The 25,248-nt window shown below is 45.0% G+C and overlaps 3 protein-coding genes across 3 annotated transcripts; 1 reads left to right on the top strand and 2 right to left on the bottom strand.

The window, feature by feature from the left end:
- The first annotated feature begins 789 nt into the window (after positions 1–789).
- LOC138213667 (pinopsin) lies at positions 790–4,514 on the top strand. The gene is given in 8 exon segments (XM_069174920.1): positions 790–850; positions 998–1,134; positions 1,280–1,349; positions 1,403–1,558; positions 2,855–2,993; positions 3,062–3,214; positions 4,022–4,106; positions 4,183–4,514. Coding segments are annotated over 8 exon segments (1,011 nt in total). The 3' UTR covers positions 4,393–4,514.
- Positions 4,515–5,721: 1,207 nt separating this feature from the next.
- Positions 5,722–6,638, bottom strand: tmem187 (transmembrane protein 187). Its single transcript, XM_069174895.1, has one exon. It carries the CDS (start codon positions 6,529–6,531, stop codon positions 5,746–5,748), a length of 786 nt encoding a protein of 261 aa, XP_069030996.1. The 5' UTR covers positions 6,532–6,638; the 3' UTR covers positions 5,722–5,745.
- A 254-nt stretch (positions 6,639–6,892) lies between these two features.
- LOC138213838 (anti-Muellerian hormone type-2 receptor-like) lies at positions 6,893–22,197 on the bottom strand. Its single transcript, XM_069175139.1, has 11 exons — positions 22,148–22,197; positions 20,084–20,275; positions 19,803–19,961; positions 19,607–19,717; positions 19,294–19,400; positions 18,999–19,220; positions 17,221–17,335; positions 13,862–14,019; positions 13,530–13,686; positions 10,562–10,698; positions 6,893–7,740 (listed from the first exon to the last, which is right to left on the bottom strand). Exons 1-11 carry the CDS (start codon positions 22,179–22,181, stop codon positions 7,636–7,638), a joined length of 1,497 nt encoding a protein of 498 aa, XP_069031240.1. The 5' UTR covers positions 22,182–22,197; the 3' UTR covers positions 6,893–7,635.
- Between the last annotated feature and the right edge of the window lie 3,051 nt (positions 22,198–25,248).

The raw sequence follows: 25,248 nt of genomic DNA, 5'->3' as shown, positions 1-25,248 counted from the left end.
ACGGACGGACGGACAGAGACAGACGTCTTCACTGGAGCAGGTCACTTTTAATTGGAAATGTTCTGCTGACACTTTGATCTGAGTTCTCAGTAACAAACATCTTGCTGCAACGAAGGAGACAGACGGAGGCCGAAGGAGACAGGTGGAGACAGGTGGAGACAGACGGAGACAGTAGGAGACAGACAGAGACAGTAGGAGACAGGAGGAAACAGGAGGACGCTGTGGACTGAGAGCTGACTGTTAAAGTAAGTGCAGCCTTCCTGTCTTCCTGACCAGATGGTTCGTTTTTCACACGTTGAGATGCAGTGATTCATTCATTCATTCACTCATTCATTCACTCACTCAATTATTCATTCATTAATTCATTCAATTATCCATTCATTCACTCATTCATTCAATTATTCATTCATTCATTCATTCAATTATTCATTCAATCATTCATTCATTCACTCATTCATTCATTCACTCATTCATTCAATTATTCATTCATTCAATCATTCATTCATTCACTCATTCATTCATTCACTCATTCATTCATTCACTCATTCATTCAATTATTCATTCAATCATTCATTCATTCACTCATTCATTCATTCACTCATTCATTCAATTATTCATTCATTCAATCATTCATTCATTCACTCATTCATTCATTCACTCATTCATTCACTCACTCATTCATTCATTCATTCACTCATTCATTCACTCACTCATTCATTCAATCATTCACTCATTCATTCATTCACTCATTCATTCATTCAAATACATTCTAACTTCCTCCAAGTCCACATGACCCATGTGGCGACTGTCATGTTACAGATGAAGCTTAAAGGTGGACACATGTGTCCTTGTCTGTCCTCATGTTTCCGTCCTCATGTCTCCGTCCTCTGGTCTCTGTCCTCTGGTCTCCGCCCTCATGTCTCTGTCCTCTGATCTCCGCTGTCATCTCTCTGTCCTCATATCTCTGTCCTCTGGTCTCTGACCTCCTCGCGTGCAGTGGACGGACGGTGGAACGGGACGGTGGCCGAGCGCTCGTGGTCGGAGGCGGAGCGGTGGCTGCTGGTGGCGGTTCTGGGACTGGAGATGCTCGTGGGAGTTGTAGGAAACACGTTGGTACTGCTGGTGAAAGTCATGGTGAGGTGGTGAAGCTGATGATATTGGTGTTGTTTAAATAAATTCATGTTACAGTTTATTGTCAGTCTCCATGGAAACGGTTGACTTCAAACATGTGAGCGTCTGGAAACAGATGATGGACGTCCACTCGTCTGTGTTGTTTCAGTGCCGCGGTCAGTTCTCCTGTCGGTACTGGTTTCCTTTCATCAGTCTCACCCTGTCAGATTTAGGTACAGCTCACACTGACACCAGCACCAGTGCATTATGGGATGTCATGTGGTTGATCCTCATATCTGACTATGAACCCTTTATTGTGAAGGCTGCTCCATCCTCATCATCTCCGGCTCCATGCTCGCCATCCTGACGGGAGGTCAGAGGTCACCGTGGTGTGAGGTGGTCAGCCTGCTGAAGTTCTCCTTCATCACCTCCTCTATCGGGAGCCTTGGTACTACACACACACTTCCTGTTCCCACTTCCTCTTCCCACCGGGAGCCTCAGTTCATATTTAACTCAGTTTCCTGACTTCAATTTAATCTGCAGTGAACAACAGTCATATTCATAAATGGAACCGGTGTTATTATTAAAGTTGTTATAATTATTTTGTTTTAGATTTAAATCCACAACATGTTGCATCTCTGCAACGAACTGGAACAAGTTCTGAAATATATTTATATATTCTGTCTTTGGGAACTAAATCAACACACAAACAGGAAGTAGAGTCAGAATGCTTGTCAACCATCAGTTACTCGTTGTAAGCTGAGTTCTATGAGGACGTTCATCCCCTCCAGCTGGACCTGAATCTGGATGCAACCGCTCTGTGATACTACTGCAGTGTTACTGTAGCAGTGTCAGTACAGTGATACTGCAGTTTTAGTACAGTGATACTGCAGTGATAGTACAGTGATTCTGCAATGCTAGTACAGTGATGCTGCAGTGATTCTGCAGTGTTAGTACAGTGTCAGTACAGTGATACTGCAGTTTTAGTACAGTGATTCTGCAGTGATTCTGCAGTGTTAGTACAGTGATACTGGAGTGATTCTGCAGTGTTAGTACTGTGATAGCACAGTGATTCTACAGTGTTAGTACTGTGATACAGAAGTGTTTATACAGTGATACTGCAGTGATACTGCAGTGTTAGTATAGAGATACTACAGTGATTCTGCAGTGTTAGTATAGTGATACAGAAGTGTTTATACAGTGATACTGCAGTGTTAGTATAGAGATACTACAGTGATACTGCAGTGATTCTACAGTGTTAGTATAGTGATACAGAAGTGTTTATACAGTGATACTGCAGTGATACTGCAGTGTTAGTATAGAGATACTACAGTGATTCTGCAGTGTTAGTATAGTGATACTGCAGTGTTAGTACAGTGATACTACAGTGATACTGGTGTTAGTACAGTGATACTGAAGTGTTAGTACAGTGATACTACAGTGATACTGAAGTGTTAGTACAGTTATTCTGCAGTGTTAGTACAGTGATACTGCAGTGATTCTGCAGTGTTAGTATAGTGATACAGAAGTGTTTATACAGTGATATTGCAGTTTTAGTACAATGATAGTACAGTGATACTGCAGTGTTAGTACTGTGATACTATGGTGATTCTGCAGTTTTTGTACAGTGATACTGCAGTGTTAGTACAGTTATTCTGCAGTGTTAGCCTAGTGATACTGCAGTGATTCTGCAGTGTTAGTAGACAGCAGCCTCCTGATGGTCCTCTTCTCTTTGTCCTTCCAGCCACCCTCTGTGTGCAGCGGCTGATTGGCCGGGCCTCCATGAGAAGAGCTCTCTTTGTCGTCATGGTGACAGCATGTTCGGCCTCCTGGGTGACAGGCGTGGTTTTCGGGAGCGTCCCTGTGGTCTATGCGTGGATCAGGTGTGCAGCTTGTTTAAACGTTTCAGTTGGAGCCCCCTTGTGTTCATCACGTCTTCCTGTGCCTGCAGGTACGACCCTGCAGAGATGCTGTGCGCCGTCTTCTGGGAGAGCAGCTACTCTGACATGTTGGTCTACATTCTCTGTGCTTTCTCCATCTGCATCTTCCTCCCCTTCCTCCTCATCATCGGCAGCTCTGTGCTGACTGCTGTTAGCTGTAACAGGTAAAGCAGCAGACATCAGACGAGGTCATGTGACCTGACGGGAGCTAAACTGTATCTGAATGAAAGAAAAGAGACTCAACGAGTCCATTAATTGATCAGCCTTCATCAGGAGAGTTTACAGAAACACCCTCAGTGATGAAGAGGAGGATGTGTGTGTTTCTCCTCAGTGATGAAGAGGAGGTTGTGTGTGTTTCTCCTCAGTGATGAAGAGGAGGATGTGTGTGTTTCTCCTCAGTGATGAAGAGGAGGTTGTGTGTGTTTCTCCTCAGTGATGAAGAGGAGGTTGTGTGTGTTTCTCCTCAGTGATGAAGAGGAGGTTGTGTGTGTTTCTCCTCAGTGATGAAGAGGAGGATGTGTGTTTCTCCTCAGTGATGAAGAGGAGGTTGTGTGTGTTTCTCCTCAGTGATGAAGAGGAGGTTGTGTGTGTTTCTCCTCAGTGATGAAGAGGAGGATGTGTGTGTTTCTCCTCAGTGATGAAGAGGAGGATGTGTGTTTCTCCTCAGTGATGAAGAGGAGGTTGTGTGTGTTTCTCCTCAGTGATGAAGAGGAGGATGTGTGTGTTTCTCCTCAGTGATGAAGAGGAGGATGTGTGTTTCTCCTCAGTGATGAAGAGGAGGTTGTGTGTGTTTCTCCTCAGTGATGAAGAGGAGGATGTGTGTGTTTCTCCTCAGTGATGAAGAGGAGGTTGTGTGTGTTTCTCCTCAGTGATGAAGAGGAGGTTGTGTGTGTTTCTCCTCAGTGATGAAGAGGAGGATGTGTGTGTTTCTCCTCAGTGATGAAGAGGAGGATGTGTGTGTTTCTCCTCAGTGATGAAGAGGAGGATGTGTGTGAAGTGGCTCCCCTGCTGGTGGCCTCCTACATCACGTGCTACACACCCTTTGTGGTGTCTGAGGTACACAAACTGACACATCATTACTGCGTGTTATTGCCGCACACGCGTGTCCACTCACCTCGTGTCTTCCTGCCAGCTCATCCTGCTGGGTCGGATGGACCTGTCTCCGGCACCTGATTGGTTGAGGACGCTGTCCTCGGTGATGTCCTACCTGGACTGCGGTCTGAACCCTCTGATCTACTGCTCCAATCAGGACTTCCGGGAGGCGGGCCTAGCCCTGCTGTGGAGCAGAAGGACCGCAGCCTCCGAGCCGGTCCTCACTGCCGTCACCAAACACCAGCTGTGACCCGGGGACACGTGTTCACCGGTCCACACGCGTTCACCGGTCCACACGCGTTCACCGGTCCACACGCGTTCACCGGTCCACACGCGTTCACCGGTCCACACGCGTTCACCGGTCCACACGCGTTCACCGGTCCACACGTGTTCACTGGTCCACACGCGTTCACCGGTCCACACGCGTTCACCGGTCCACACGTGTTCACCGGTCCACACGCGTTCACCGGTCCACACGTGTTCACCGGTCCACACGTGTTCACCGGTCCACACGTGTTCACCGGTCCACACGCGTTCACCGGTCCACACGAGTTCACCGGTCCACACGCGTTCACCGGTCCACACGCGTTCACCGGTCCACACGCGTTCACCGGTCCATACGTGTTCACCGGTCCACACGTGTTCTGTCTTCTCTCTTCTCATCTGTTCACTTTTGTCTCACATTACAGAACGTCACTGTGTTCCGATGTGTGCTGATATGTTCTATATGTTCTAGGTGTTCTATGTGTGCTATGTTCTATGTGTTCTGATATGTTCTGTGTTCTAATGTGTTCTGATATGTTCTGATATGTTCTATATGCTTTACGTGTTCTGATATGTTCTATGTGTTCTAATGTGTTCTGATATGTTCTACATGTTCTGATATGTTCTGTGTTCTAATGTGTTCTATATGTTCTAATATGTTCTCTATGTTCTATGTGTTCTAATGTGTTCTGATATGTTCTACATGTTCTGATATCTTCTGATGTGTTCTATGGTGTGCTGATGTGTTCTATATGTTCTGTGTTCTATGTTCTGATGTGTGCTGATATGTTCTGTGTTCTAATGTGTGCTGATATGTTCTATATGTTCTGTGTTCTATGTTCTGATGTGTGCTGATATGTTCTGTGTTCTAATGTGTTCTGATATGTTCTATATGTTCTGTGTTCTAATATGTTCTATGTGTTCTAATGTGTGTTGATATGTTCTAATGTGTGTGTTCAATCTCTAGTTTTAATTAAAGTTTCCAGGTGAGACACACCTGAGCTCAGACTTCTCATTAGCCTGACAGATTTTCCTCTGAAACAGTTCTCATCACCTGTTCACACACCTGTAAAAACACACACCTGTAAAAACACACACCTGTAAAAACACACACCTGTAAAAACACACACCTGTAAACACACACCTGTAAAAACACACACCTGTAAAAACACACACCTGTAAAAACACACACCTGTAAAAACACACACCTGTTCACACACCTGAACAGTAGAGCAGTTCAGAGGTCTCTAACAATCATCATGAACAGATTTCATTTCATTCTCTGCTGTTTATTCAAAACTGGACATTTATTCATGTTAGTAGTCAGCCCCCCCCCCTCTCACTCCCGCCGCGCCGCGCTCTCCTCCACCGCCCGGTTCGTCAGCGCGGTGAGGAAACAGAAACTGAAGTGGAACTGCAGCACGTCACACACTTTGGACCAGAAGTGTCCGGTGAGCTGCTGGAACAGCCGGTACCGCGCGAGCCAGTGATCCAGCAGCTTCAGCACCACGAACCCCGCACAGGACAGGATGGCCAGCGCGAGATACCTCCGCGAGACGCCGTCCCCGTGCGTCAGCTGCACGCGAACTCCCTTGTACACCGAAAAGGCGACGTGGCAGCCCAGCGCCGCCTCGAAGCCGCGCTCGTGCAGCAGCGCGAGGCCGTAGCTGAAGAGAGAGCACAGCTCGAGAGCTGCCGCGTGCGACGCGCGCCGCTTCGCCGGCAGATGCTCGATGAAGTCGATCCACGCGGGAACCCACGCGAAGATCGGTAGGGTGACCCACTGGTCGAGCACCGCGGGAGCGCGCCGCAGCACGGCCAGGCGCGTCCACTGCACGGGAGCGTAAAAGACGGCCATGAGCGCGAACACCTGCCGCAGGTAGCGGCTCTGCTCCGTCTCCGCCGCGTCGCTCCGCCGCAGCAGCCAGCGCAGCCCCATGATGACGTAGCCGACGTTCACCACGCTGTTCCACGGCATCGACAGGAACGCAGGCGCGTGCTCGAGCCGCTTCTCCGCGTAATCATCGTAGGTCAGCTCCACGTGCACGGCGGCGAACAGGCTCGTGTTGGCCAGGACGACACACAGCACGAGAGGGACGGACACGTGCAGCAGGGCTGCCCTCATCACCGGAAACACGTTATACAGTCGGAAGGACAGAAAGGTGCTCGGCGCGGGAACACGCAGCTACAGCTGGCACTGGTGTTCCGGGTTTCACTGTCACGTGGTACAAAACCGAGGGATTGGATTGGCTCCCTCACCTTCACTCTGTCGGTGTATAAACACGGGGTCAGAATGACACACACACACACACGGATGTAATATCCTGGGTATTTCCGGTTCAGGTAAAACTGTCTTGTGATGATGTCAGCAAGGTGCGCCGTAGTGCGATACACGGTAACAATAAAGAGACCAACCGGAACCACAGAACATTACAACACACACACACACTGATTCATTGAAATGCTTTATAATAAACATAATAATAAACTTTATTTGTAACATGTTTCTAAGCTCCAGTTTCACCAGCTTCACATAAAATAATCCATTAAAACAAAACCAGTGAATTCTAACAACACAATGATCAATGAAAACACATTAAAACACATTAAAACACATTAAAAACAGGCTATAAAAGTGGATCAACTAAAAGCTCTGATGCACGTCTGTTTTAAAAAGAGATTTAAGACTTTATTTCCTCAGGCAGCTCCTTCCTCAACTGAAATGAGTTTTAGGACGTGTCTCCAGAACAGATAGAACCAGAACAGATAGAACCAGAACAGATAGAAGTCTGTGGTGATGTCAGACTAACGGGACAATCAGCTCAGCTAACAGGAGGGAGAGAATCTCACCAGTCCACAGTAAAATCTTATGGATGTTAGATGGAGGTGAAGACATTGAATTGGACTGATGGATGATGGATGGAGGTGAAGAGGCTGCTGCAGGCGTTGAGGCGTGAGGAGATGAAGGCGTCATGAAATGTTAAAAATATTTTGATACTTTAGATATTTTGCAGGTGATAGAAACAGCACTGCACATGCTTTAATACGGTGTTCAAAACTGAAACTGCTTTTAAACCAAGATCTTCCTGATGAAAACAAAACCTTTTGGAACAGGAGCTCTCTACGTTGGACAGACAGTTCAGGCTGAGACACAGAGACAATGAGACACTGAGACACGGAGATTGTGAGACAATTAGATACGAAGACAATGAGACACGGCAACAGCAGATCAGGGCTGAAGAGACAGCAGTCTGTCCAGCACACAGTGAGCTGAGAGACGTGCGTCCGGATCTCCGTCCCAGCAGTCAGTTAGGAGCTCAGTCAGCGCAGCACCCTGACAGGAGACACATGCAGAGGATGACATCATTACAGCATCCAGAGGATGACATCATTACAACATCAAGAGGATGACATCATTACAACATCAAGAGGATGACATCATTACAACATCCAGAGGATGACATCATTACAGCATCAAGAGGATGACATCATTACAACATCAAGAGGATGACATCATTACAACATCCAGAGGATGACATCATTACAGCATCAAGAGGATGACATCATTACAACATCAAGAGGATGACATCATTACAGCATCAAGAGGATGACATCATTACAACATCAAGAGGATGACATCATTACAACATCCAGAGGATGACATCATTACAGCATCAAGAGGATGACATCATTACAACATCCAGAGGATGACATCATTACAACATCAAGAGGATGACATCATTACAACATCCAGAGGATGACATCATTACAACATCAAGAGGATGACATCATTGTAACATCCAGAGGATGACATCATTACAGCATGAAGAGGATGACATCATTACAGCATCAAGAGGATGACATCATTACAACATCCAGAGGATGACATCATTACAACATCCAGAGGATGACATCATTACAACATCAAGAGGATGACATCATTACAACATCCAGAGGATGACATCATTGCAGCATCCAGAGGATGACATCATTACAACATCAAGAGGATGACATCATTACAACATCAAGAGGATGACATCATTACAACATCCAGAGGATGACATCATTACAACATCAAGAGGATGACATCATTACAACATCCAGAGGATGACATCATTACAACATCAAGAGGATGACATCATTGCAACATCCAGAGGATGACATCATTACAGCATGAAGAGGATGACATCATTACAGCATCAAGAGGATGACATCATTGCAACATCCAGAGGATGACATCATTACAGCATCAAGAGGATGACATCATTACAACATCAAGAGGATGACATCATTACAACATCAAGAGGATGACATCATTACAGCATCCAGAGGATGACATCATTACAACATCCAGAGGATGACATCATTACAACATCAAGAGGATGACATCATTACAACATCCAGAGGATGACATCATTACAACATCAAGAGGATGACATCATTGCAACATCCAGAGGATGACATCATTACAGCATGAAGAGGATGACATCATTACAGCATCAAGAGGATGACATCATTACAACATCCAGAGGATGACATCATTACAACATCCAGAGGATGACATCATTACAACATCAAGAGGATGACATCATTACAACATCCAGAGGATGACATCATTACAGCATCCAGAGGATGACATCATTGCAACATCCAGAGGATGACATCATTACAACATCCAGAGGATGACATCATTACAACATCCAGAGGATGACATCATTACAGCATCAAGAGGATGACATCATTACAACATCAAGAGGATGACATCATTACAACATCAAGAGGATGACATCATTACAACATCCAGAGGATGACATCATTACAACATCAAGAGGATGACATCATTACAGCATCCAGAGGATGACATCATTACAACATCAAGAGGATGACATCATTACAGCATCCAGAGGATGACATCATTACAACATCCAGAGGATGACATCATTACAGCATCAAGAGGATGACATCATTACAACATCAAGAGGATGACATCATTACAACATCCAGAGGATGACATCATTACAACATCAAGAGGATGACATCATTACAACATCCAGAGGATGACATCATTACAACATCCAGAGGATGACATCATTACAACATCAAGAGGATGACATCATTGCAACATCCAGAGGATGACATCATTACAGCATGAAGAGGATGACATCATTACAACATCCAGAGGATGACATCATTACAGCATCCAGAGGATGACATCATTACAGCATGTAGAGGATGACATCATTACAACATCCAGAGGATGACATCATTACAACATGAAGAGGATGACATCATTACAGCATGAAGAGGATGACATCATTACAACATCCAGAGGATGACATCATTACAACATCCAGAGGATGACATCATTACAGCATGTAGAGGATGACATCATTACAACATCAAGAGGATGACATCATTACAACATCCAGAGGATGACATCATTACAACATCCAGAGGATGACATCATTACATCATGAAGAGGATGACATCATTACAGCATCAAGAGGATGACATCATTACAACATCCAGAGGATGACATCATTACAACATCAAGAGGATGACATCATTACAGCATCCAGAGGATGACATCATTACAGCATCAAGGGGATGACATCATTACAGCATCAAGGGGATGACATTACAGCATCCAGAGGATGACATCATATGACATTACAGCATCCAGAGGATGACATCATTACAACATCCAGAGGATGACATCATTACATCATCAAGAGGATGACATCATTACAGCATCCAGAGGATGACATCATTACAGCATCAAGAGGATGACATCATTACAACATGTTGGCTGGTGTTTACCAAAAGAATAAAGACGTTTTAGATTCTGTTATAGATGAATCACAATCTGATGTTCTGAGGAAATCACATATTGTAAACAATATTAGATTATTATTGGCTTTATTACATCATAATGAGCTTGTAAATGATCATAGTTTCATTCTGTTTCTTAATTTTTAAAAAGGTTTTTATTCGATTGAACAGTTTTATTTTAAAAGCTCTTGAAAGATTGTTTTTGAAATTTTGGAGACTTTTTTTCTGATATCTACTGGCTGATGACACCAAACACGCCGCTGTAAACATGCTACTGTCTAGCACAGCTGACCGAATAGGCTGAAGGCTCTGAGACAGAATACCTGTGGCAGCAGCTCCCAGTGTTCAGGGACAGAAGGTCTCCTGTCCAGGTGAGACACCAACAGGACGAGTCTCTCCCGAGTTACATCGGCACCCAATTCTGATTCATATGGCAGCAGGTGGTGAGGAACAACATGACCTGGACATGAAGGATTCATTATGTTCAGGTCAGTTACACATCCTTTAGAGAGGCATCCATCATCCATCCGTCATCCATCATCCACCATCCATCCATCCATCATCCACCATCCATCCATTGTCCATCATCCATCCACCATCCATCCATCATCCACCATCCATCCATTGTCCATCATCCACCCATTGTCCATCATCCACCATCCATCCATTGTCCATCATCCATCCATCATCCGTCATCCATCCATCATTCATCATCAATCCATCCATCATCCATTCATCATCTTCCACTTATCCGGGTTGGGTCGCGGTGGCAACAGCCAAGCAAGCTGACCCAGACTTCCCTCTCCTGCAACATTTTCCAGCTCATGCTGGAGGATCCCGAGATGTTCCTAGGCCAACCGGGAGATATAATCCCTCCAGAGTGTCCTGGGTCTTCCCTGGGATCTCCTGCCAGTTGGGCGTGCCCGGAAAACCTCCTGAGGGAGGCGCCCAGGAGGATCCTGATCAGATGCCCGAACCACCTCAGCTGACAACTTTCAACACGAAGGATTAGCGCCTCAACCCCAAGTTCCCTCCTGATGTCCGAGCTCCTTACCCGATCTTTGAGGCTGAGGCCAGCCTCCTACGGAGGAAACTCATTTCGGCCGCTTGTAGCCGCAACCTCGTTCTTTCGGTCACGACCCAGAGAGCTGCTGACCATCGGTGAGGGTCGGAACGTAGATTGTCTGGTAAACTGAGAGCTTCGCCTTCCGGCTCAGCTCCTCTTCACCAACACGGTCCGGTGCAGCGCCTGTTGTACTGCTGCAGCCGCACCGATCTGGGGGTCGATCTCCCGCTCCATCCTCCACCCTCCCCTCACTCGTGAACAAGACCCTGAGATACTTAAACTCCTTCACTTGAGGCAGGCACTCCGTCCCCACCTGGAGGGAGCAATCCACCGGTTTCCAGCAGAAAACCATGGCCTCAGATTTGGGGATGCTGACCCTCATCCCTGCCGCTTCATACTTGGCTGCAAGCCGCCCCAGTGAGTGCTGGAGGTCCGAAGAGGCCAACAGGACCACATCATCTGCAAACAGCAGAGATGCGATCCGGAGACCCCCGAACCCGACGTGCTCCTCCCCCCGGCTGCGCCTAGATATCCTGTCCATGAAGGTCACAAACAGGATTGGTGACAAAGGACAGCCCTGGTGGAGGCCACGCCCACTGGAAACATGTCTGACTTATTGCCGAGAATACGAACACAGCTCCTACTGCGGTTGTACAGAGCCCGGATGGCCCGTACCCATACCCCCTCCCCCTCCCCCCCACCACCAAAACCCCCAGGGGACCCGGTCAAAAGCCTTCTACAAGTCCACAAAGCACATCTAGACTGGATGGTTAAACTCCCAGCACCCCTCCAGTAGTCCTGCGAGGGTAAAGATCTGGTCCACTGTTCCACGGCAAGGACAGAATCCGCACTGCTCCTCTTGAATCTGAGGTTCGACAAACGGTTGGAGCCTCCTTTCCAGCACCCTGGCACAAGCTTTGCCCGGGAGGCTGAGTAGTGTGATACCCCGATAGTTGGAGCAACTCTCCGGTCCTCTTTTTTGAAAATGGGAACCACCACCCCGGTCTGCCAGTCCATGGGCACTGTTCCCAACCCCCATGCAACATTGAAAAGGTGTGTCAGCCAAGACAGCCCAGCAATGTCCAGTGCCTTCAGCATCTCAGGGCGGATCTCATCCACCCCCGGCGCTTTGCCACCGAGGAGCTTTTTGACTACCTCAGAGGCCTCTGCCAGGGATATGGGTGCGACCCCTCCCAAGTCTTCAGACGCTGCCTCCTCTCCAGAGTTCCTCAAAGTGCTCTTTCCACCGCCTGACGATGTCCCCCATCCGAGTCAGCAGTGCCCCCCTTCCTCCACCACCCTTGTCCCTGCTTTCCCTTCCTGAGTCGTCGGATGGTTTTCCAGAATTTCCTTGAGGCCAACCGAAAGTCCTTCTCTGGCCTCCCCGAACTCCTCCCATGCCCGAGTTTTAGCATCCGTGACCCTTCTGGCCTGCCTGTACCTGTCAGCTGCTTCAGGAGACCCCTGAGCCAACCAGGCCTGAAAGGCCTCCTTTTTCAGCTTGACAGCTTCCCTCACCCCCGGTGTCCACCACCGGGTTCTTGGGTTGCTGCTGCGACAGGCACCGATGACCTTCCAACCACAACTCTTAGCGGCCGCGTCCACAATAGAGGCTTTGAACATGGTCCACTCGAACTCCATGTCCCCAAACTCCCTCGGGATGCGTGAGAAGTTCTTCCGGAGGTGAGAGTTGAAGACCCCCCAGACAGGTTCCTCTGCCAGACGTTCCCAGTTCACCCTCAGTACACTTTTGGGCTTGCCAAGTCTTTCCAGCCGACTCCCATCTGATCCAACTCACCACCAGGTGGTGATCAGCTGACAGCTCTGCTCCTGAGTGTCCAAGACATACGGCCGCAGATCAGATGATACGACTACAAAGTCGATCATTGATCTCAGCCTAAGGTGTTCTGGTACCAGGTAGACTGATGACCGACGTTATGTTCGTACATGATGTTTGTTATGGCCAAACCGTGACTAGCACATTAGTCCAATAACGAAACACCACTCGGGTTCAGATCGGGCAGGCCGTTCCTCCCAATCACCATCCATCCATCTATCCATCTATCCATCTATCCATCCATCCATTCATTCATCCATCATCCATCCATTCATCCATCATCCAACCATTCATCCATCCATCCATTTATCCATTTATCCATCATCCATCCATCCATCCATCCATTCACCCATCATCCATCCATCCATCCATCCTGAAGGTGTCCAACCTTTAAATAAATCAGAGCAGCGCATTAAGACCTCCCAGATCAGCAGCCCTAAAGCGTAGACGTCTCCCTGCATGAGGAAGCAGCTGCTGCTGATGTTCACGGATCCTTCGAGGACTTCAGGGGCGACGTAGTGCAGCGTTCCCAGCGGAGCCGGACTCTGCACAGATGGGGAGTCATTGCTATGTACAATACATGTTGTAAAGTTTATTTTGGTAAGTCTGGTAGGTGAAAGTTTAAAGACTATAAATAAATATAAATCTGTTGTCTTCACTCGATGTTGAAACGGAATGATGTCACTGTCTAATGAGTCAGCAGCCGTGATTGTGTCTCACCTCCACGGCGCTGGTGTCGTCCCACCAGCAGCGACTCCCTGAACACGAGCGCACGATGGTGGAGCAGCCAAAGTCACACAACACACAAGTCCCGTCCGCCCGCACCAGCACGTTGGAGCTGCTCAGGTCGCGGTGGGCCACCGCAGGTTTGTGTACATCTGCACCACAACAACACGCAGGTCATCGTTCACACACTCTGAACAGACCGTCTTCTTCTACAGTCACCGTGTGGAGTTTGGATTTTTAAAGGCAGCAGATGTTTTGGATCCACAGAGACTCACATGTTCATTAATGAGGAAAATCAGTCCCTCCAGGATTTCAGAGTGTTTCTGTGATTGTTGCAATCAAAAATGTTTGCTTTTGCGGCGGATTTTCTGAAAAATGTAGATGTAATTTGTGGAGTTTTAAGTGAGTTTTTTGTGTAAAATTGCAGGAATTAAAAAAAATTGTAAGCTGAGAAACAAAAATGTGATTTATTTTAAACACCACCTGATAAAGAACTAAATCTGTAATCACTTCCTAAGATAATAATCATGCTGCACATCAGAAATATTTTAGTTCTAATCTTTTTATTTATTTATTGAACTTAGAGAACCATGGAGAAAAAAGTTCCTAAAAAGTCCTAAAAGCTGCATATGTTTCCAGAACAGACCGTCTGTGACTGGAATATAGAAACAAGGACTACATCAGCCTTTCAAAATAAGAGCTTTAGATGCTGTTTAATTCATGTTCATTCAACACATAGACCTGCTGGATGAAACAAACAAAGAGACGTCTCTGACAACTGGACGTGTGGAGAAAACTCATTTAACATCCAGTAATATGGAATCACTTCCTTTGATCAGAAACATTTAATCATCATTTTAATGTGAAGAACACATTTCCCACAAACCCCGTCACTTCCTGTTTCTCCTCTTTTTCCTGTTTCTCCGGTGAACAGAGTTTTATTTGGTGATGAAAACAGGTAGAGAGACTTTCTGGCTGGTTATTGTTGGTAATAAAGAGAGTTTACTTTGAAAAGATTTACTTTTTGGAGCAGTTTGTCCATGTCAACAATGAGTCTTCCAGACAAACAAGAGTTAGTTATGGAGTTCCACAAGGCTCAGTGTTAGGCCCAATACTTTTTACTTTGTACATGCTTCCATTAGGAGATGTCATCAGGAAGCACTGCATCAACTTCCATTGTTATGCAGATGACACTCAGCTATATCTTTCTATAAAACCAGATGAAACTAATCCGTTAGTAAAACTTGAAGCCTGTCTAAAAGACATAAAGGCCTGGATGACCAAAAACTTCCTGCTTCTAAATTCAGACAAAACAGAAGTTCTTGTACTTGGTCCTAAACACCTCAGAAACTCTTTCTGTAATCACTTAGTTACTCTAGATGACGTTGTCTTGGCCTCCAGCAAAACTATGAGGAACCTTGGAGTCATCTTTGATGAGGATTTGTCCTTTAGACACCATATAAAGCAAATCTCCAGAACTGCCTTCTTTCATCTACGTAATATTAATAAAATCAGGAAAATCCTTCCTCAGCGTGACGCAGAAAAACTCATTCATGTGTTTGTTACTTCTAGACTAGATTATTGTAATTCCTTGTTGTTAGGATGTCCAAATTACTCATTAAAAACCTGCAGCTGATCCAAAATGCTGCAGCAAGAGTACTGACGGGATTTAACAAGAGAGATCATATTTCTCCAGTTTTATCTTCTCTTCACTGGCTTCCTGTTAAATCAAGAATATAATTTAAAATTCTCTTGATGACTTACAAAGCTCTACATGACCAGGCTCCATCATATCTTAGAGATCTTACAGAACCACATCATCCTGACAGATCTTGTAGAACCACATCATCATGACAGATCTTATAGAACCACATCGTCCTGATAGATCTAATAGAACCACATCATCCTGACAGAGATCTAATAGAACCACATCATCCTGATAGATCTAATAGAACCACATCATCCTGATAGATCTTATAGAACCACATCATCCCAACAGAGATCTTCTCTCAGCCTACTTGTGGTTCCCAGAGTTTCCACCAGCAGGATGTAAATCAGAGTTTCAGTTTTCAGGCTCCCAGTTTGTGTTCAGGAGCAGAAACCTTCTCGAGCTTTAAGGTTCCACTCAAAACGTTCCTTTTTGATAAAGTTTATAGTTGAGCTGCTCAGGTGAACCTGAACCATCCTGCAGTTCTGCTGTTATAGACCGAGGCTGCTGGGGAACCTCCCATGATGCACTGGGCTTCTTACCTCTCACTCTTTCACTCTCTATAACTCATATCTCACCATCACATCTCATTAACTTCATCTTTTTCTCTCCCATAGTTTCTTCTTATTATCTGTTGTCTCCATTCAGTTCCTTCACTCGTGTAGTTTCTGTTCTTTCTTTTCCAGATGTCCCGTCATGGAGCTGCATGTCTCTGCTCTGTGATTGTCGTCTCCACCAACAGTTCTTCTCTTCTAGCTCTATGCTGTCCTTTTCTCTCTCTGCTCTCCTCTCACCCGAACCGGTTGAGGCAGATGGCCGACCACCTCTGATCCTGGTTCTGTTAACAGATGCTCCGCCCACCTCTGAGCCCGGTTCTGTTAACAGATGCTCCGCCCACCTCTGATCCTGGTTCTGTCGGAGATTTCTTCCTGCTAACCCTCATGTTGTCCTTGGGTCAAAATGACCCGCAGCTGTGTTCAACCAAGTTCTATTTTATTTTCATATTTTTTGGGATCATTGGTGACAAGGAGGCTGTGAGGGTTTCTTTAAAGAATGATGACCAATGAGCTCAAAAAATATAAAAATATAGAAATAAAATAGAACTTGGTTAAACACAGCTGCGGGTCATTTTGACCCAAGGACAACACGAGGGTTAAAGTGAGTTTTTCCCTCCTAGATTAAGTGGGAATTGTTGGATTGTTGAATTGTTGGTTTCTCTGTATAATATTGTAAAGTTCTGCTGTAAAGACTTTAATGTGTTAAGAGCCATGAAATAACCTGTGTTGTGATTTATACCAATAAAAAATAAAATTGAATTGACTTTTTGTCGTTAATACTTTCAGCACAGATCCTGATGATGACGTTTTTTATGGAAAAATTTCAGCAATTTAAAATAATTGCAAACTCCCCGAAATATTGCGCAAGATCGTGATTTCATGGAGGGACTGATTAATCATGTTTAATGATAACATTCAAAATATCAGTGTGGAGAACTGAAAGAATTAAAACTGATGTTCAGAGTCTATTTCAACATGAAACATTCAGCTCCATGTTTCATGTATAAGCTGTGTCCTCTCCCTCTATCACAACTCACACACACACACACACACACACACACACACACACACACACACTGTGTCAGTACCATGGAGCAGAAGGTCAGAGTGCAGATAGGAAAGTCCCTGAGAAAATGAGCGGCACAGCTTCAGTGAGCTCGTCCAGCTGCTGGTGTGTTTCCACAGGAAGGAGTGCAGAGAGCCCTGAAATCAAACACACACCTGTTGTTCATGCAGACAATAGAAATCCATGAAGAGACAAGAACCAGACAACTCATTGGGAACATCCATAAACTGGATATAAAAGAGTTCGTAGCTTCAAGTCTGCAAAATGGTTCCGATCCAGAAGTGTCTTCAGCTGCAATACCAGCGAGTGCCACTAGAGGTCGGCTCCAAAAAGCCTCCGGCTCCATAGACTCCCATTCAACTTCTGTCATCAAATCCAAAGTGAATAAAATGTGTCCATCAGTTATCTCGGTGTTGTTAGCTAAAGTCACTCCTTCTTATTAGTTTTCTGGAGGTCCATCTGAAAATAATCCCTCATTCATTAGAAAAGAAGATTCAAGAAGACCTGTTTTTGGGGGCGTGTCTGTTTGATTGACAGGCCTGTGGTGCAGTCAGGTTACAGCTATCGGTGGGTGGGACGTAGTATTGTCAGAATCTGTACTGGCCTGATTTTATGGTGTAATTTTGTTAAATTCATATTTTACAGTTTTATTATACAACAAGTAGCTCCTCCCCAGAGATCTGATTGGTCAACAGAACATTTGGAACAAATCATCATGACATCACATCCTGCTCATCACGAGAAATATCCCTCCACCTCCTCAATGGGAATATAGAATTAGAATAGAGTTTCATATAATATGTAATATAATGTGGTTCCTACTTGTTATATTTCTATTAAATGACCCATTTGGTGAAGTCGGGTCTCTTTTGGTCCTTTTTGGTCGCTCCGAGCACCCGTACCGTAACACCACGGATAGTCACGCACTTACAATCATAGAGGAGGCTAGCTGGACCGGTTTGGTTTGAACACATGACACGGAGCTAAAATGTTAAAAACACATGAGAACATGGATATCTTTGTTCATCAGATATCTTTGTTCATCAGACATCTTTGTTCATCAGATATCTTTGTTCATCAGATATCTTTGCTCATCAGATATCTTTGCTCGTCAGATATCTTTGCTCTTCAGATATCTCTGTTCATCAGATATCTTTGTTCCAACCAGACTGAGCTAGCTGATCAGTTTAGTGTTTCTATGTTCTGTATTTATTCAGTTGGAGGCAAGAAATCCTCTCTGTTGCTAGGTGGTTGCTAAGGGTCGGACTATTTCCTGTATTAAACATTGCAGACATTACATGAGTTGTTAGTGATACACCGTGTGTTGCCATGGAAACGGAGATCACTCTAATAAAAAGTTTTATATTTTCGAGTGAATTGTTCCTCAATATGAACACATGTAGATGACATGTTTTATTTAGTTGGTAACTTGTTGTATGATCACAATATCACACTGGAGGGTGTTTTAACGTCATTATGGGATCAACAGTGATGTCATCAGGACACTCTCTGGAGTAATACTGCTTTATTGTGATCCATTTGTTTTGTGTTCTATTTTATTGTAGTTTTATTTAATTCATTCTTATGAATCAGGTTTTATTCATTCTTTTTATTTATTTATGTTCTCTTATTTGTTTCATTTCCATCTCAGTCTCCTTGTGTAAGTTTGTCCGTTTTACTCTGATGGTCTCGGCGTGTATTCGTCTCCTCTCGTGTCCTCTATGGAACCCTGAAGGTCATTGGTCAAGTATAAACACATGAAGTGTGATCTCTCAGGAAACGGAGATGTTTTTGTCTCACGTGTTCGGCGAACTGCAGCACGATGAAGCCGCTGCTGTCGGCGTGTTTCCTCCCGGCGCCCAGGAAGGAGACGATGGCGTCGTGCTTCATCAGCGGCAGCTCGTACACCTGCCGCTCGGAGGAGAACCGCTGCGTCCAGCCTGCAGGGAACACTTTCACCGCCACCACACATCCACGCAACCGCCCCCGGAAAACCGTCCCAAAATGACCTCGGCCCACAATCTGTGACACATAAACACAACCAGGTCACACACGAGACACTCTGAGGTTTAAACCGTCGGACAGGTGAGGTCACCTGCTGCAGCTCCACGCCAGTGATGTCAGCATCACAGGTGACGGTGGTGAGGCATGAGCACGGTGGGGGGGCGCTGTCACCCTCACAGGAGGACGCTGGACGCTCCTCTGAAACACAAAGCAAAGAGTCACCCGGAGGTCACCTGAGGGTCACACAAAAGTCACCTGGGGCCGCCCATAGGTCATGTAGGGGTCACCCGGAGGTCACCTACAGGTCACCTGAGAATCACCCAAAGGTCACCTGAAGGTCACTTGAGGCTGCAGCACAGACTCAATACAATCCAGAGATCAATCAGATGCAATGAAGATCTCACTCTTCTGTTGGGAGCAGTTCCTCCGTCTGACAGCGAGGACGATGAAGAGGACGATGAAGAGCCCGATGAGCAGCATCCCGACCAGAAGAGCAGCCGTCTGCATGTTTCCATCTGAAAGAACATGATGAATAACATGCGCGTCTTCATTTACACGTGTTGATTATGTTTATCTCATCAATCCTTCAGTCCTCCTCACCTGCAGGAGAAGGGCTGGTGGGCGGGGCTTGTTCGGGCTCCGGTCTCCAGGTGATGTCGCTGTTGCACAGGTCTGTGTTACAGACACACTTCAGGATGTCGGAGCGTGTTTGAGCCCGGCAGGTCGAATCTGGGCAGAACTTTTCCACCACGTCACAAGCTGCAACAGAAGCAGGAACAGAACCTGTCAGAACTCGAACAGAACCCACGTACATATATATGAGCTTTAACGTCGGTCCAGCAGGCGGTCCGGTCCAGTCCACAGATACCGCAGGCTCTTACCGAGAACATCCACCTCCGGCTGGCTGTTGTTGATGTGGAAGTAGCCCACGCAGCAGCGGGTCCGCTCACAGACCTGCACCGAGCCGCTCACACTGCCAGCAGCGCCGTAGTGCTGGATGCTCCGTGGCCTCGTGACGCGGAAAACACAGCGTCTCCTCGGCAACATGCGCTGGCTGCTGACGCACATCCATCCTGGAGGAGCAGAGGACCACATGCTGAACCTGAAGACAAACTTCTTCATAAATATTACAACTCTGTTTCTGAAACAGTGGAGACGCTGTGAAAAATGTAAATAAATACAGAATGGGATGGTTTATAAATCACATAAACTTATATTTAATAGAAAATAAACCAAAGACAACGTATCAAATGTTGAAACTGAGAAATGTTATTGTTTCATTAAAAATATCTTCTCATTGTGAATCTGATGTCAGCAGCACGTCTCTATAAAGTTGTTCCAGGATCATGTTCACCACTGAGCTGCATCAACTCTTCTTTTAACAACACTCTGGAAATGTTTAGGAACTGAGGAGACCAGTTTCTGGAGTTTTGAAAGTGAAATGTGGTCCCATTTTTTCCTGACAGAGGATTTCAGCTGCTCAACAGTTCAGGGTCTCCTTTGTTGTATTGTTCATGTCCTGATGCTCCAGATGTTTCCAATGATTGACAGGTCTGGACTGCAGGAGGCCAGTTTATCAGCGGACTCTTCTACTAGAGAACCATGCTGTTGGAATACGTGCAGAATGTGGTTGGACGTTGTTCTGCTGAAATAAACAAGACCTTCCCTGAAAGAGACGTTGTCTGGATGGCAGCATATGTTGCTCCAAAACCTGAATATATCATTCAGCATTAATGCTTCCTTCCAGATGTTCAAGCTACCCATGCCATGTGCACTAATGCATCCCTGTACCATCACAGATGCTGGCTTTAGAACTGAGCTGATAACAAGCTGGATGGTCCCTCTCCTCTTTAACCTGGAGGATGCAGCGTCCATGATTTCCAAACAGAATCTCAGATTGTGATCCATCAGACCTCAGGACAGTTGTCCACTTCACCTCAGTCCATCTTCAATGATCTCGGTCCAGAGAAGGCGGCGGTGTTTCTGGATCATGTTTCTATCTGGTTTCTTCTTTGGAGAGTTTTAACATCATTTGTGGACACAATGATGAACTGTGTTCACAGACGATGGTTTTCACAAGTGTTCCTGAGCCCATGCAGTGATTTCCACTCCAGAATAGTGTGTTTTTAATGCAGTGCTGCCTGAGGGCCCGAAGATCACCACCATCCAATATTGGTTTCCAGCCTTGTCCCTTGTGTTCAGAGATTTCTCCAGATTCTCTGAATCTTTTAATGATATTATGAACCGTAGACGATGAAATCCACTAATTCTTTGTAGTTTTACGTTGAGGAACATTATTCTTAGATTGTTGAACTATTTTCCAACACAGTCTTTCAGAGTGGTGAACCTCTCCCCATCTTCACTGCTGAGACTCTGTCTCTCTGAAATCATCTTTTATACCCAATCATGTTACTGATCTGTTGCCATGGTAGCCTGATTAGTTACAGATGTTCCATCAGGTGTTTTTTTAATTTATCTTTACACAACTTTTCCAGTCTTTTGTTGATCCTGTCACAACTTTTAGAGACGTGTTGCTGCCATCAAATTCAAAATGAGCAGATATTTTTCATAAATAATATTTCTCAGTTTCTACATTTCATATTTTGTCTTTGAATTAATTTGAATTGAATGAGTTTACGTGAATTATAAATCATCAGATTGTTTTTATTTACATTTTTCACAGCATATCTCCTGTTTGCAGCCGTTCTGATGGAGTCACAAACTAATGGATCACTGCTTCACTCCCTGGTGAAGGACTCTCAGCTGAAACTGAGGAGAAAAGACGATTCAGATCTGAGAACATTTCCATCGTAGATCTGCTCTGTTGGTTCGGACCGACAGTCTCACAACAACCAACTTCGACTGAAGCTTTAAATCAGCAGAGAAACTTTAAATCAGAAGAGAACGATTTAGCAGAAACACACAGCTCATTTCAGGACACTCACCCACAGCCAGGAGCAGCTGCCACGGCAGCATCATGGTGTCTGAGACCGAGGAGGAGGAGGAACAGGAGAAGGAGGAGGAGCAGGAAGATTTATCAGTCCTGGAATGTGACAGGAGTTTCCCACATGTTCCTGCACTCCCACACTGGGACATGTTGGACATGATTCTGCCTCCCAGAGTGCCTTCATCATCCTCTTCATCACCCTCTTCATCATTCTCTTCATCATCCTCTTCATCACCAGAGGTGTTCATCTAAAAATAAACGAGTCACAGCTTCACTGAAACCAGGACGACCGGTTTCACAGTGCAACAAATGTAGTGACTAAAACATGGTGTTGGCGCCCTGCAAAGTCCAGAACATGTCAGGGTTGAAACACGGAACACATCAGGGTTGGAACATGGAAAACGTCAGGGTTGGAACACGTCATGGTTAAAACACGGAACACGTTAAGATTAAAACACGTTACACGTTAGGGTTAAAATACGGATACTGAAGAGTTTGAATATGGAAAACGGAACAAGTCAGGTTTATATTAAGAACACATCAGGGTTGAAACATGGAACACGTCAGAGTCAAATTCCAGAACACGGAAAATGTCAGGGTTATAACAAAGAACACATCAGGGTTGAAACACGGAACACGTCAGGGTTAAAACATGAAACGCATGAGGTTTAAAATACGGAACACGTCAGGGTTGAAACATGAAACACATTAGGGTTAAAATAAAGAAAACATCAGGGTTAAAACACAGTACACCTCAGGTTTGAAAGACAGAACACTACAGGGTTGAAACATGGAACACGTGAGCATTACAATACGGAACACGTCAGGGTTGAAACATGGAACACATCAGGGTTAAAACATGATATATGTCAGGTTTGAAAGACAGAACATGTCAGGGTTGAAACAGGGAACACGACAAGGTAATAATAAAGGACACATCAGGGTTAAAGCACGGAACACGTCAGGGTTGAAACACGGAACCCGTAAGGATTAAAAGATGGAACAAGTCAAGGTTAAAATACGGAACACATCAGGTTTGAAACACGGTATATGTCAGGTTTGAAAGACAGAACACGTCAGGGTTAAATAACGGAACACGTCAGGGCAGAAACACGGAACGCATCAGGGTTAAAACACGGAACACGTTATGGTTATAATACAGAACACATCAGGGTTAAAATAAAGAAAACATCAGGGTTAAAACATGGTATATGTCAGGTTTGAAAGACAGAACACGTCAGGGTTGAAACACAGAACACGTCAGGGTTGAAACACGGTATATGTCAGGTTTAAAAGACAGAACACGTCAGGGTTAAATAACGGAACATGTCAGGGTAGAAACACGGAACGCATCAGGGTTAAAACATGGAACACGTTATGGTTATAATACAGAACACATCAAGATTAAAACACAGAACACGTCAGGGTTAAAACATGGTATATGTCAGGTTTGAAAGACAGAACACGTCAGGGTTGAAACACAGAACACGTCAGGGTTGAAACACTGAACTAGTCTGGGTTATAATAAGGAATACATCAGGGTTAAAACATGGCATATGTCAGGTTTAAAGACAACACATCTGGGTTAAAACATGGAAAATATCAGGGTTGAAACACGGAACACGTGAACGTTAAAATACAGAACACCTCAAGGTAATAATAAAGGACACATCAGAGTTAAAATACGGAACACGTCAGGGTTAAAACACAGAACAAGTCAGGGTTAAAACATGGAACACGTCAGGGTTGAAACATGATATATGTCAGGGTTGAAACAGGTAACACTACAAGGCAATATATAAAGGACACATCAGGTTTAAAATAAGGAACACATCAGGGTTAAAACATGGTATATGTCAGGTTTGAAAGACAGAACACATCAGGGTTAAATAATGGAACACATCAGGGTAGAAACACGGAACGCATCAGGGTTAAAACATGGAACATGTCAGGGTTAAAATACGGAACACGTCAAGGTTAAAATACAGAACACATCAGGGTTAAAACATGGAACGCATCAGGGTTAAAATACGGAACACATCAGAGTTAAAACACGGAACACATCAGGGTTAAAATAAAGAACACATCGGGGTTAAAACATGATATACAGTGGGTACGGGAAGTATTCAGACCCCTTTAAATTTTTCACTCTTTTTTTCATTGCAGCCATTTGCTAAAATCAAAAAAGTTCATTTTATTTCTCATTAATGTACACTCAGCACCCCATCTTGACCGAAAAAAAACAGAAATGTAGAAATTTGTGCAAATTTATTAAAAAAGAAAAACTGAAATATCACATGGTCATAAGTATTCAGACCCTTTGCTGTGACACTCATATTTAACTCACATGCTGTCCATTTCTTCTGATCCTCCTTGAGATGGTTCTACTCCTTCATTGGAGTCCAGCTGTGTTTAATTAAACTGATTGGACTTGATTAGGAAAGGCACACACCTGTCTACATAAGACCTTACAGCTCACAGTGCATGTCAGAGCAAATGAGAATCATGAGGTCGAAGGAACTGTCCAAGGAGCTCAGAGACAGAATTGTGGCAAGGCACAGATCTGGCCAAGGTTACAAAATAATTTCTGCAGCACTCAAGGTTCCTAAGAGCACAGTGGCCTCCATAATCCTTAAATGGAAGAAGTTTGGGACGACCAGAACTCTTCCTAGACCTGGCCGTCCAGCCAAACTGAGCAATCGTGGGAGAAGAGCCTTGGTGAGAGAGGTAAAGAAGAACCCAAAGATCACTGTGGCTGAGCTCCAGAGATGCAGTAGGGAGATGGGAGAAAGTTCCACAAAGTCAACTATCACTGCAGCCCTCCACCAGTCGGGGCTTTATGGCAGAGTGGCCCGACGGAAGCCTCTCCTCAGTGCAAGACATATGAAAGCCCGCATAGAGTTTGACAAAAAACACATGAAGGACTCCCAGACTATGAGAAATAAGATTCTCTGGTCTGATGAGACCAATATTGAACTATTTGGCGTTAATTGTAAGCGGTATGTGTGGAGAAAACCAGGCACTGCTCATCACCTGCCCAATACAATCCCAACAGTGAAACATGGTGGTGGCAGCATCATGCTATGGGGGTGTTTTTCA

Source organism: Embiotoca jacksoni, unplaced genomic scaffold (assembly GCF_022577435.1).
Source record: "Embiotoca jacksoni isolate LCO1_2020_lvr unplaced genomic scaffold, fEmbJac1.0.p SCAF_103, whole genome shotgun sequence".
NCBI lineage: Eukaryota > Metazoa > Chordata > Actinopteri > Embiotocidae > Embiotoca > Embiotoca jacksoni.
The sequence above is the reverse complement of the archived record's forward strand: the minus strand, read 5'-3'. Positions and strand labels throughout refer to the sequence as shown.